The sequence below is a fragment of the Gopherus flavomarginatus genome, chromosome 3 (genome assembly GCF_025201925.1).
Source record: "Gopherus flavomarginatus isolate rGopFla2 chromosome 3, rGopFla2.mat.asm, whole genome shotgun sequence".
In the NCBI taxonomy this organism is placed as follows: Eukaryota; Metazoa; Chordata; order Testudines; family Testudinidae; genus Gopherus; species Gopherus flavomarginatus.
In genome coordinates, this window is record NC_066619.1 from 279592019 (window position 1) to 279606300 (window position 14282).

Sequence of the window (14282 nt, forward strand, 5' to 3'; positions counted from 1 at the left end):
ATAAGCTTGTTGGCATGATTGTAAAAGAGGTTTGAGGCAATACCGCTGAGCTTTTGTGCTGCTGATCCATCTATACTGAGAGAGAGAGAGCTACTAAATAGAGGAATAGTGGTTGAAAAATGGAGTATGGGGTTTGTTTGTGTGTAAAATGTCATCAAAATCGTTTATAAAAAAAATTCTGCACATTTCAACCAGCTTCTGTTAGAGGTCTGAACTGCAGGATTAAATCTAATCTAGTGTTCAGAAGAATTTGAATCTAGAGTGTTTTTTTGATTGACTTCTGCTTGTTTAGCAGTACCAATGAGTAGGACCCTACCAAATTCATGGTCCATTCTGGCCAATTTCATGGCCATAGGGTTTTTTATTGGTCAGTTTTGCTATTTCAGATGTTTATGTTTGAAATTTCAATGTTGTAACCTGAGGGGGCCTGACCCAAAATGGGATTGTGGGATGTGGGGGTATCATAACCTTAATCCCAGATTTGGACCTTAGCGTCCAAAATATGGGGGTTAGCATGAAAACCTCCAAGCTTAGTTACCAGCTTGGACCTGGTACCTGCTGCCACCACCCAAAAAATTAGAGTGTTTTGGGGCACTCTGGTCATACAGCCCTGTAGGCAAACAGCAACTGCTGCAACACTAGGTCCCAATTATTGGAGAATTCGTTGATGAATTTTCGTATCATGGCCCCCAAAGTTCCATTGAACCTTTCCACCAGGCCATTGGTTTGATGGTGGTACGGGGTGGCAACCAAGTGATTCACCCCATGAGTTTCCCACAGTTTTTCCATGGTCCCTGCCAGGAAATTAGACCCTGAATCTGTAAGGATGTCGGAGGGCCAACCTACCCTGGCAAAGATGTCTGTTAGGGCCAGGCACACAGTGTTAGCCCTGGTGTTGCCTAGAGCGACTGCTTCTGGCCATCGGGTAGCAAAGTCCACTAAAGTCAGTACGTACTGCTTTCCTCTGGGCGTCTTTTTTGGGAAAGGGCCCAGAATATCCACAGCTACTCGCTGAAATGGGACCTCAATTATGGGGAGTGGCTGGAGAGGGGCCTTGACCTGGTCTTGAGGCTTACCCACTCTTTGGCATACCTCACAAGACCGGACATACTTGGCAACGTCCTTGCCCATCCCCTCCCAGTGGAAGGACTTCCCCAACCGGTCCTTGGTTCTGTTCACCCCAGCATGGCCACTGGGATGATCATGGGCTAAGCTTAAGAGCTTCCCCCGGTATTTAGTTGGAACCACCAACTGTTTTTGCGGCTGCCATTCTTCCCGGTGTTCACCAGAAAGAATTTCCTTGTATAAAAGTCCTTGGTCTATAACAAACCGGGATCGATTAGAAGAGCTGAGAGGCGGTGGGGTGCTCCGTGCCGCCGCCCAAGCTTTCTGAAGGCTGTCATCTGCTTCCTGCTCAGTCTGGAACTGTTCCCTTGAGGCTGGGGTCACCAGTTCTTCCTCAGACTGTGGACTTGGGCTTGGTCCCTCTGGAAGCGATGTAGGTGATGGGGTTGTTTCCGTTGCTGGTGAACCGCTCTCCGCTGGTGCACCTGAGGTTATTTCAGGCTCTGGCTGAGCCTTTTGGGTATGGCTGTCTTGTGCTTCTGCCAGTTCTGGCTCGCTGGCGCCCTCTGGCGTTGAGTTTGAAGATGTGGTTGCACTTGCTGGTGCTGGTTGCTGTTCCAGTTCCGGGCCTGGGACTGGAGATGCTGTGGCTGTTTCAGTGGTAGGCATGGAATCCGGGTCCACTACCTCTGTCTGGGTCTCTGGTAACACAGACGGGGCCTCTGTGGACGGTTCAGGAACAGGAATGGGTCTGGAAGCTTGCCTGGTTTGGCTACGTGTAACCATTCCCACTCTCTTGGCCCGCCTCACCTGGTTGGCCAAGTCTTCCCCCAGTAGCATGGGGATAGGATAATTGTCATAGACTGCAAAAGTCCACATTCCTGACCAGCCTTTGTACTGGACAGGCAGTTGAGCTGTAGGCAAGTCTACAGCTTGTGACATGAAGGGGTAAATTGTAACTTTGGCCTTTGGGTTGATGAATTTGGGGTCAACGAAGGATTGGTGGATAGCTGACACTTGTGCCCCCGTGTCTCTCCACGCAGTAACCTTCTTTCCGCCCACTCTCAAATTTTCCCTTCGCTCCAAGGGTATTTGAGAGGCATCCGGGCCTGGGGATCTTTGGTGTGATGGTGGTGTAATGAATTGCACTCGCATGGTGTTCTTTGGACAGTTGGCCTTGATATGTCCCAGTTCATTACACTTAAAGCATCTTCCATCTGATGGGTCAGTGGGCCGAGGTGAGTTACTGGAGACTGGTGAGGTTGAAGGGTAGGGTATGTGTGGCTTTACTTGGGTGGTATGTGGGGTCTTTGGCTGTCCTCGGTTGTAGGGTTTATGGTCTGTGTGCCCCCTGGGGTAATCGTTCCCCTTGACAGTAGCTTTCTTGCTTTCTGCCAGTTCCATCCATTTGGCTCCAATTTTCCCCGCCTCAGCGATATCTTTGGGTTTTCCATCTTGTATGTACCGTGTGATGTCTTCAGGAACACCATCCAAGAACTGCTCCATTTGTATGAGGAGGTGCAGTTCTTCCAAGGTTTGAATGTTGTTTCCTGTTATCCAGGCCTCATAGTTTTTTGCAATGTAGTAGGCGTGTTTGGGAAATGACACCTCTGGTTTCCACTTTTGGGTTCTGAAGCGCCGACGGGCATGATCTGGGGTTATCCCCATTCTGTATCTGGCCTTGGTTTGAAAAAGTTTATAGTCATTCATTTGCTGCTTAGGCATTTCAGCTGCCACCTCTGCTAAAGGTCCACTGAGCTGTGACCTCAATTCTACCATGTACTGGTCTTCGGGAATGCTGTACCCAAGACAGGCTCTTTCAAAATTTTCCAAGAAGGCCTCGGTGTCATCACCTGCCTTGTAGGTGGGAAATTTCCTGTGCTGTGGAGCAATAATTGGCGCCGGGTTGTTAGGGTTGGCTGGCACATGCAGCCCAGCTTTTGCCAACTCCAGTTCATGTTTTCTCTGTTTTTCCTTCTCTTCATTCTCTTTTTGTTGTTTTTCCATTTCTTTTTGTTGTTTTTCCATTTCTCGGCGGTGGGCCAACTCTTCTTCTGCTTGTTTCCTTCGGTAGGCCACCTCTTCTTCTTCTAGTTTTCTTTTGTGTGCTGCCTCTTGGGCTGCCTGTTCTCTTTGGAAGGCTGCCAGTTTGATGCTTTCTTCCTTTTCTTTCATCTCCATCTCTTTTTGTTTTATTTCCAGTTCCTGTTTGTGTTTTTCCATCTCTCGCCTGTGTTCAGCTTCTGTGATTTGTTCTTCGGCCTCAATTTTTGCCTTAGAAGTCATGGTTCCTGTTTTCTTGTGTTGGGGTGCCCTCCGGTGTTTATCTTCTGAACTGCAGGTTCTCTGTTGCCTCCTGAAGTCTGCCTAGCAACAGTGCCTTTAGCTAATTTTCAATGTTAAGTAAACCTGAAAAACCACTTTATTTGCATTCATATGGTGCTGGAACTTGCCTCCTAATGGGAGGGCTATTGCATGACAAAAGACCCTTAACAGTCTGGTAATGGCTTCTTGCTTAACATGCAAGCCACAAACTGCCAGAGAGAGCAGAAAAAAAAATTCTCTCTGGTTCCCTTTTAAAACCAACCTATTTCTCTCTGCTAAAAAGCCCTTAGCAGAGAAGAGAAAAATATAATATTCCTACTGGCTTCTGGATTCTGTCTATATCCCACCTGCTGCACACCATATCATAACCTTAATCCCAGATTTGGACCTTAGCGTCCAAAATATGGGGGTTAGCATGAAAACCTCCAAGCTTAGTTACCAGCTTGGACCTGGTACCTGCTGCCACCACCCAAAAAATTAGAGTGTTTTGGGGCACTCTGGTCCCCCTGAAAAACCTTCCCTGGGACCCCAAGACCCAAATCCCTTGAGTCTCACAACAAAGGGAAATAATCCTTTTTCCCTTCCCCCCTCCAGGTGCTCCTGGAGAGATACACAGACACAAGCTCTGTGAAACTACACAGAGGGACTCCTCCTCTCTGTTTCCAGTCCTGGAAACAAAAAGTACTTTCCTATTCCCCCAGAGGGAATGAAAAATCAGGCTAGCAATCCAACACACAGATTTCCCCTTGATTTCTTCCTCCCACCAATTCCCTGGTGAGTACAGACTCAATTTCCCTGAAGTAAAGAAAAACTTCAACAGGTCTTAAAAGAAAGCTTTATATAAAAAGAAAGAAAAATACATACAAATGGGCTCTCTGTATTAAGATGATACAACACAGGGTCAATTGCTTAAAAGAATATTGAATAAACAGCCTTATTCAAAAAGAATACAAATCAAAGCACTCCAGCACTTATATTTATGCAAATACCAAAGAAAAGAAACCATAGAACTTACTATCTGATCTCTTTGTCCTTACACTTAGAAACAGAAAATTAGAAAGTAGAACTACTTTTCCAAAGCTCAGAGAAAGCAGGCAGGCAGAAAACAAAGACTCAGACACACAATTCCCTCCACCCAGAGTTGACAAAATTCGGTTTTCTGATTGGTCCTCTGGTCAGGTGCTTCAGGTGAAAGAGACATTAACCCTTAGCTATCTGTTTATGACAGGGGGTTGCGAAGTTGTTGTACGGGGAGTCCCAAGATTGCGACCCTCACTTCTGTGCTGCCTAGGCAGCAACCTCCAAGCTTCCTGCAGTTAGAGAAGGTTCCTGGAGGTGGGTAGGATCTCCCCCATGCTGCTAGTCCAGGTCAGTTACAGATTAAGGCAGGTGCCCCTGGCCAGTTTGGGGGCCCTCCTTTGAAAAAATGGGTGCCGTAGTTCCAGAAGAAGCCCTGGGAGACAGAAGCCTGAGCCTGGGTTGCCTTGGCCTGGGGGGTGGGGATGTGGAAGCTCTGAGCCCGGGCTGCCGTGGCTGTAGTGAGGCCGGGGCGGGGGGGGGGGGGGGGGGGAGAAGAGAAGGGTGGAAGCCCAGACCCAGGGAGGAAGCCTGGAGCCTTGGTAGGAACCATGGAGAAGGGGAGGGGGGAGGACAGAAGTCCTGATCCCAGGCTGACCCGGCTAGAACGGTGGGGAGCAGAAGCCCAGAGCCTGGCTGCCTGCAAGCTCTGGCTGCAACGGAGGATAGGCCATGAGCCTGGCTGTAGCTGGTGGAAGCAGAAGCCCCCGGTTCTAGGAGCCACTGGGGAAGAAGCTCCTGAGCTCTGTGCCAAAAGCCATGACAGGAGTCGTGAGGTTGGAGGGCAGAAGCCCAAAGCCCAGGCTGGCCCGGCTGCAGCCACCAGGGGCATAAGTCCCTAGCCCGGCAGGAGCTTTTGAGGGAGATAAAGCTGCGGAGGAAGGGAGATGAAAGCCCAGAGCCTAGCTTCCAGGCTGCTGCAGCATAGGAGTGAGGGTGTACCACCCTCATTTCTGGACTGCCTCTGGAAGTGGGTCTGATCTTCCTCACCAAGAGCAGCCATGCAGGAGAAGGACAATTCTTGTCCCTCCCCAGCTGTCTAGACTAGCAGTTAGGAGCCCTAGGCTCCCAGCAGCAGGGGAGATCAGATTTAATGGGGAAGGGCTGATTTAACAGTCCGTGACACATTTTTTAATGCCATGAAATTGGTAGAGCCCTACCAATGAGATGTGGTCACCAAAACTTTTGGTGACAGATGTATTTTGCTTTTTGGCTTCTGTGGTCCTCTGGGTTTTGAGACAGACTTGAAAACAAAAAACAGTGTATGGAACAGTTTCCTTAAATGTGATTTGAGGAGGGAGTGAAAACCTATGTGTAATTGGATGGGGTAAAAATGGTTTGGTGATAGGAACAGTGTTTACTCTAGGATCCATCTGTTTCAGGCAGTCTTGTATCAATCAGAAGAACCCAGCGGGGCAAGGAGTAGAACATGTGATCTCGCCTACATAGACCTTTAATGGAAATTTAGCGGTGTATAAACTGAGATTAACTCTGACGTGGTCCTATATGGTTCTGAACCAAGGAACACGATTCACTCCATCAATGATATCTAGAGCCCTGTATGGCCAAATAGTTGCTGAATCTGCGGTTAAGCAATGGTTGAAGTTTGTTAAAAGGAAAGTAAGGAAGCTCTTGTGGCGAAAGCCCAGACCAGAAGTGGGGATGCCTTTATACTATTCTGACTTGTTCAGACTTGCTGTATGATTTTTTTTGTGTATATTCAGGTAGTGTCAAGAGACAAGATCAGGGCTCCATTGTGTTAAGTGCTGAACACACATAAGGACTTCAAATGGTACCTCTCTCTCTGAACTTAGTTTAAGGACTATCTCAGAAATGCTGACACACTCCATGTATGAATCAATTTAAGTCTCCTACACAGCTCTTCTGGGACTTCTTGCTCTTGCAAAGAAGGGGAAACAAAAACTGAAACCACCAAAATCTAAGTGCCTCCACTGTGCAGACTTTTGCTAAGTCAATTATTATTATTTGAGTAATATTTACAATTATAGCTGTCAAGCGCTTAAAAAAATTAATCGTGATTAATTGCAGTGTTAAACAATAATAGAATACCATATATTTAAAGATTTTTGGATGTTGTCTACATTATCAAATGTATTGATTTCAGTTATAACACAGAATGCAAAGTGTACAGTGCTCACTTTATATTTATTATTACAAATCTTTGCATTGTAAAAAACAAAAGAAATAGTATTTTTCAATTCACCTAATACAAGTACTCTAGTGCAATCTTTATCATGGAAGTTGAACTTACAAATGTAGAATTATGTACCAAAAAACCCTTGCATTTAAAAATAAAACAATGAAAATTTTAGAGCCTGCAAGTCCACTCAGTCCTATTTCTTGTTCAGCCAATCACTCAGACAAACAAGTTTACATTTACAGGAGATAATGCTACCCACTTCTTGTTCACAATGGTACTTGAAAGTGAGAACAGGCATTCTCATGGCACTGTTGTATCTGGTGTTGCAAGATATTTACATGCCAGATGGGCTAAAGATTCATATGTCCCTTCATGCTTCAACCACCATTCCACGGAACATGAGTCCATACTGATGATGGGTTCTGCTCGATAACAATCCAAAGCAGTGTGGACTGACATATGTTCATTTTCATCACCTGAGTCAGATGCCTCCAGCAGAAAATTGATTTTCTTTTTTGGTGGTTCGGGTTCTATAGTTTCCATATCGGAGTGTTGCTCTTTTAAGACTTCTGAAAGCATGCTCCACATCTCATCCCTCTCAGATTTTGGAAGGCACTTTGGATTCTTAAACCTTGAGTAGAGTAGTGTAGCTATCTTCAGAAATCTCACATTGGTACCTTCTTTGCGTTTTGTGAAGTCTGAGTGAAAGTGTTCTTAAAATGAATAATGTGTGCCGAGTCATCATCCGAGACTACTATAACATGAAATATATGGCAGAATGTGGGTAAAAGGAATTCGGTGACAAATTTAATTAACACTTTTTTTTTTTTTTTAACCAGCATCATCAGCATGGAAGCATGTCCGTAGGAATGTTTAGTATATGCCCCTTCATGCTTTGGCCACCATTCCAGTCTGTCACAGAAATACCTTGCAGTGCCGGCTATAAAAGTCCCATTTAAACACTTATTCTCATATTCAGGTGACATTGTAAATAAGAAGAGAGCAGCATTACCTCCTGTAAATGTAAACAAACTTGTTCGTCTTAGCAATTGGCTGAAAAAGAAGTAGGACTAAGTGGACTTGTGGGGTCTAAAATTTTGCATTGTTTTGTTTTTGAGTGCCGTTATGTAATACAAAAAAAATCTACATTTATAAGTTGTACTTTCACGCTAAAGAGATTGCACTAAGTACTTGTGTGAAGTGAATTGAAAAACGCTATTTCTTTTGTTTACAATTTTTACAGTGCAAATATTTGTAATAAAAAATAATATAAAGTGAGCAGTGTACAGTTGGTATTCTGTGTTGTAACTGACATCAATATATTTGAAAATGTAGAAAAACATCCAAAATATTTAATACATTTCAATTGCTATTCTGTTTAACAAAGCAATTAAAACTGCGATTAATTTTTTTTTAGTTAATCACATGAGTTAACTGCGCTAAATCGACAGCCCTATTTACAATACATTTTAATAGCAAACTAAGGACATTTCAGGAAATGAGCACTGAAAATTTAGAAAATAAAAAGCAATCCCATTCTAAGCCAGATGGCAATGAAATGCAACTGGGTCTTGGTGCCTGAGTTTCTGCTTTCCACCTGTAATACCCATTTCACTATTAATGTGGGTTTGGGGCCTTCGTGTGGAAATGCATGTTTTTGTTTTAGTGGACAATGTTTCTTGTTATATAGGGAGCAGTTCGGGTGAGCCCTGGGCCATCCCATTTTTACTTTAAGAAATATGGTCACACTAATATGCTGGGTCTTGAGCCCAACTCTCTTTTGGAGATGAGTGTCGCAGTCAAGTTATTCCCTTCACTGTCTCTCTCTGATTTCCCTCCCTCCTTTCTCCTAACTCTTCTCTTCCCCCACTCTCGCCCCCAGTCATTCTGCTCAAACAGCAGCAGACTCCACTAACCTCAGATTAAATTTAGCATTGTGGTATAAATCGAAGAGACCAGCCAAGAAAAACCTCTCTTCCCAGTCACGTATGGGTGTCCTGCACGCCCAAAACCAGTTCTGATCTGGCAGAGACACCCATGAATGTCATTGTCCCATGAATGTCATTGTAGGCTGCTCAAGACATTCTGCTTTTTCCCAGGCCATACATAAAATGGGACTCAGGCCCGAACTTGGTAGGTCACATAGTACTGAAGACTCAGCTGGGACACATGTTTCAGGACAATGATGAGGTGGAGTAAGAGGGTTGAGGGGGGGTCTCTGGTACATTTTCTTGAAGGATGTTCCCAAAACTGATGCTCCCTGAAAAATTGCATATGTCAGTGTGTTCTGCTTGATGATTTAGCCTCAGTCTTGGTTTTCATCAACAACAAGGAGGAGCGACTCTTCTGAGAGTGATTTGAACTCAGAAAGTAATCACACCCACCTGATCCGTAGTGTGGACCATATCATCTCCTACAGACTTTCTGACTGACTGCTCATTTTTGAGGTCATATTATCCCCTATGCATGCTTACTACCATATAAGGGACTGGAAACCTATTTTAGTGGAAGATAAAGATGTGTCCATAATATTGTTTTTTTCTCTCTCTCTCAGGGTCTTTATAGTTTTACAATAACATCAGGTACATTTATGTTCTAAATAGAGAGCAAGCGAAGTGGAAATGATTTGCTGAAGGCAGTTGCAAGTGTTTTGCTCTTCCATATCTTTCCTAAAAATGTTTGTAATTGCATAGTCGTTAAATTAAGTCTTCATTTTTTTAAAACTTTTTTTGTTTGCTTGCAGGGGACACACTTAGAGGAACCTGTATGGGATCCTAAGGACTTATGAATGGATGATGTACTTACGATGATTAAGGTAAGGGAAAGAGTCACTTATTTTGGCATCACCCAATTTCCCCTCTTGTTGAAGCAGGCCTTGGGATTTAGAAGGCAATCTATAGTCGTTGCTTTATTTAAAATTTACTAATAATCAGAGGTGGTATTGGGACATTGCTGAAGTACTAACTTGTTCTTAGAAATGTCTCTTTAAATGGAAAAAAAATTGTCTTGCATTTTAAGAATAACCTGGAACATAACATACAATGGAAAAAATATTACTTTCTCTCTTAAGGGTAATAATAAGCTCTTTAAATTGTAAAAACTTTGATTTGAAGAGCTCAGTACAGTAATTTTTGTTTTCTTGAAACTAAGTGGTTGTTTGCAATTCAGGTTCTCACCTGTCATTTCGAGCCACTAAGTAGAATATATTTCATTAGTCTATTTCCATCATGTTGAAGTGCTGTGGTCAGCTAGTCTGTCCCCAGATGCCAGAGTAGGTACAGAAGTGTTGCCATTGCTGATTAATTAGATAAAGAAGGATACTTGTTTTGCTGAAAACATGAATATACTGGGCAAGGATTTGAAAAGAAAATATAAATATACTCAGGCCTGACATTTATTTATAGATATTTTTGTGACACTCATCACTGTAGGAAATTGTTGTCTGTATTTGCACTTTTCAGAAAGCTTCCTGTGTTTCCATTCTGCCACTGGTGGCTAAAATGGAATGTGGACAGTGCAATTTCCCCACCACAATCTGTGCAGGATTAGGCATCATAACAGTAAAACACCAGTGCCCTACTCATTATTTGTATTATGGTAGCACTGAGAGCGTCGATTTGTCCCAGGCTCTGTACACACACACAAGCCGGTCCCTGCCCTGAAGAGTTTCTTGTTGAATTAGACAAGAAAAGGGGCAGGAAGGAAAACAGACAGAGGGGAACAGTTGTTTTTTTTTAACGTTACATAGGTTCGCCGGTGGAGCTGGAAGCAGAACCCAGGTTTCCTGATTTTCATGGTAGTGCTCTATCCACACTGCCTGTTCTATCCACGCTTCCTGTTCTACATTAGTTCTCTTGCTATTGCCACCTTCTGGTGGAGCTGTACTGGAGCTATTGTAGAGGCAACGAAAATTACCTTGGGTGTGTTGGCCATCACTCCAGCTGTGTTCTGGTTATATTAAGTTATCTGCAAATAATCCACTAAAAAAAACAGCAAACATGAAATACTGTAGTGAGATTAGAAATATGAATTGCCAGTTAAACTACTATGTTTGGTATAGTCTTTTAGAACTTTTCTCCTGATATTATTAGGTTTCACTGGTCCTGTTTGGCACTGTACAAGACAGAGGGCTAGAAACTGACACCCATATTCATCTTTAGTAGTACTCTACTCCATGAGGAGTCCAACAGGAAATTAATGGGGGTCTACCTGTGAGTAGGATATTCTGGAAAGTGAGGAAGGATGTTTGGAATCTGGCCCTAAATGAGAACACCCCTGTGTGCAATCTTTAGCGAGATTATTAGGCTGAAGTGTTATCACTGCAATGAGGGACAGTTCACACCACTTGGAATTACTGTTTTGGATTGTCTGCAGAATAGAGCACAGAAGCACTGCACCACTTTACTCTCGGTTCATATTTTGAAGGCTTTCTTAGCAACTGTATGAGCTAGAGACTTGGATTCTGGGACTTAAATGATTGTGAAGTGCCTTGGAGAGCAGAGGTAGGCAGGATGTTCCATGCATGGGTTGTGGTATGGAAGAAGGTACGAGGTGTGTATGCGTGGGCAGGAATATTAAATCCAAACTTGTTCTCCAATTAGCTATCCTTCCTTTCATTCATTGTGTGTATCATTACCTTCTTTGGCATCCTTTCTTCTGATCCCATTTGCAGCTCACTTGGCCATAACTAGAAGATGATTGAAATGGGCAGCACAATGTCTCATAATGTTATGTTGCAGACATTAGACTGCGATCATAAAAACAAGTAATTGGTTTCAGAGTGGTAGCTGTGTTAGTCTGTATCAGCAAAAACAACGAGGAGTCCTTGTGGCACCTTAGAGACTAACAGTTTATTTGGGCATAAGCTTTTGTGGGCTGAAACCTACTTCATCAGATGCATGGAGTGGAAAACAGGTTATTGTCCTTCTGCCAATAAAGAGTTCTCTTATAGTATCTCCTTTGCTCTAGTTTTCCTTGGCTGAATGTTCCACAACCTAAGAGATCTCACCATTAGGTAACTTCTTCCTGTTGTTCAGTCTAAATGTTTCCTTGCTCAGTTTCATCTCACAACTCCTAGTTCTGCGAGTGCTTGCTCATATCGATTCCAATTAGATGTGCGCACTCCGCTTGCACGTTCGTCAGAAGATTTTTACCCTAGCAACACTCGGTGGATCGGCTGGGTCGCCCCCTAGAGTGACGCCGCCATGGCGCCGGATATATACCCCTGCCGACCCAACGGCCCTTCAGTTTCTTCTTACCGCCCCTGTCGGTCGTTAGAACAGTGGAGCGCGGCTTAGCTGATCTCCACTTCCTTAGCTACTTGTAGTTCTCTCGTTATTCTTGTATATATAGTTGAAATTTCTGTACTCGTGGTTAGTTTTATTAGTTCTATAACATAGTTAGTGTATATAGTTAAGAGGGGTTCAGGGATTAGCCCCTTCCCCGCACCCGGTGCCGAGGCCCATGCCCGGTTCACCAGGTTTCAAACCGTGCTCGCCCTGTCACAAGCCGATGCCAACAGGAGATCCTCACTTCTCCTGCCTTAAGTGCCTCGGGGAATCTCACCTAGCCGATAAGTGCCAGATCTGCAAGGCCTTCAAGGCGAGGACAAAAAAGGAACGGGACTTTCGTCTCAAACAGCTCCTGATGGAGGCAGCTCTTACTCCTCTGCCCTTGGCACCGAGCGCTGGTCAATCTGCTGACAGAAGCGCTTCTTCGGCACCGAATCGCACCGGTACCGCTAAGGCCTCTCGGCACCAACCATCTCTGGCACGGTTCTCTCTCTCCCCGAGGGTGAAGAGGCATAAGACTTCCGCTGCTTCTGTGTCATCTGCACCGCAGCCAGAGCACCCAGCTAGATCGGACCACCCGGCACCTACACCTGCCGCGGCACTGACAACGTTGGCACCGTCGATTCCAGTCCCACAAGGGCCATTGAGTCCGGTGCCTGAAAGCTCCCCGCTGAGAGCTGTGGTTGAGCTCACTATTCCCTCCACGCCGGAGACATTTTCCACGGCGAGGAAACTGATCGCAATGACAGTCTGCGCTGCCTCAACCCCTGGCACCGCCGGTGCAGGTCATACAATCTGTGGGCAAGCTTGCCTTGATGAGACCACCCTCTCTTGGCACCGCAGAGTGGCACCACTTACGATCGCGATCCCGCCGGCATTCTCGGTCCCCTCGCCGATCCCGGTCCTGATGCTGCTCGCAGTCCCGGCACCGATCCCCTTCTCGGTACCAGTCGCACTCACGGCACCGTTCAGCGTCCCGTTCGCTGGCCCGGTACTCTCGCCGTCGATCCAGCTCCCGGCACCACTCCAGGCACCGTGACTCTCACAGCCTCTCCAGACGCCGAGCTTCGAGATCCCGGTCAACCTCCCGGCACCTCTCCGGTCGTAGGTCCCGATCTCATTCCCGGTACCGATATGGCTCCCGGTACCGTTCCCCGGTGCCACACAGAGCAAGATCAGTCAGAGAGGGAGACTCTCTTCCCAGGGTTTTTTCAGCCCCTCCTTGGCCATCCCGACACACATCAGTGTCGTCTCATGCGGACAGTTTCTATGCACAGGACCGTGACTCTGATGTGCCCGCCAGAATCTTCCAAGAGACCCAGGCCCAAGATCAAGGTCCCCATCAGTGGTCATTCTGGATGCCTTGGGCATATCATCAGGCCCGTGGTGTACCTCCAGTCCCATCTCGCTGTGCGCCATCGGAGCACTGGGTGCCGGAGGCAACTATCAGCCACCTCCCTCCTACCAGTACGCAGGAAGCGCCAGTTCAGTCCCCAGACTCCCAGACCCCACAGGAGCCGGAGGGCGTCCAAGAGCACGAGGCCACACAGGACCCACTTGTCCCTGGCCTTTCCTCTTCCTCCTCTCCCGATGAGGCGGTGGTGAGGACATCCTCCACGGGCCTTCCTGGGGCCCATCAGGACCTCCTGAGACGTGTGGCACTCAATATGAATCTCCAGGTGGAGGAGGTCCCGGAGATAGAGGACCCGGTGGTAGGATGTTCTGTTGGCTGAAGCCCCCACAAGAGTGGCCTTACCATTTATCCGGACGATCCAGGCCAATGCTGATACCATCTGGCAGTGTCCAGCCTCCATTCCACCCGCTGTCAGGGGAGTTGAGCGCAAGTACATGGTGTCCTCCAAGGGGTACGAGTACCTGTACGTCCATCCTCCTCCCTGCTCCCTCGTCGCACAGTCTGTCAATGAGAGGGAACGCCATGGCCAGCAAGCTCCGGCTCCAAAATCGAAGGAGGCTAGGCGCATGGACTTACTGGACCGTAAGGTATACTCTGCAGGGCCCTCCAACTCCGGGTGGCAAACCAGCAAGCCCTGCTTAGCCACTACAACTACAACACCTGGGCGGCGGTGGGCAAGTTTACGGAGTTAGTCCCTCAAGGCTCCCGTCAGGAGTTTGCAGCCCTCTTGGAGGAGGGGGAAAAAAGTGGCGAGAACTTCCCTCCAGGTCTCTTTGGATGCAGCTGACTCTGCAGCCAGGACTCTGGCATCCGGAGTTGCCATGAGACGCATTTCATGGCTTCAAATGTCAGGCCTCCTGCCGGAACTGCAACATACGATACAGGACCTGCCCTTTGACGGTAGAGGCCTGTTTTCTGAAAAGACGGACCCTAGGCTGCAAAGCCTGAA

The 14282-nt window shown here is 46.3% G+C and overlaps 1 protein-coding gene across 2 annotated transcripts in view; it reads left to right on the forward strand.

Annotated features, from left to right (window-relative positions):
• The window catches only part of PTPRA (protein tyrosine phosphatase receptor type A), a 256654-nt gene that overhangs the window by 115926 nt on the left and 126446 nt on the right, over positions 1-14282 (forward strand). For both annotated transcript variants that reach the window (XM_050943359.1, XM_050943357.1), the window contains exon 2: positions 9372-9443. Coding sequence is in view for 1 of the 2 variants with exons in the window: in XM_050943357.1 (XP_050799314.1) it covers positions 9417-9443 (27 nt within the window). In the remaining variant the exon portion in view is untranslated. The remainder of the gene's footprint in view (positions 1-9371; positions 9444-14282) is intronic.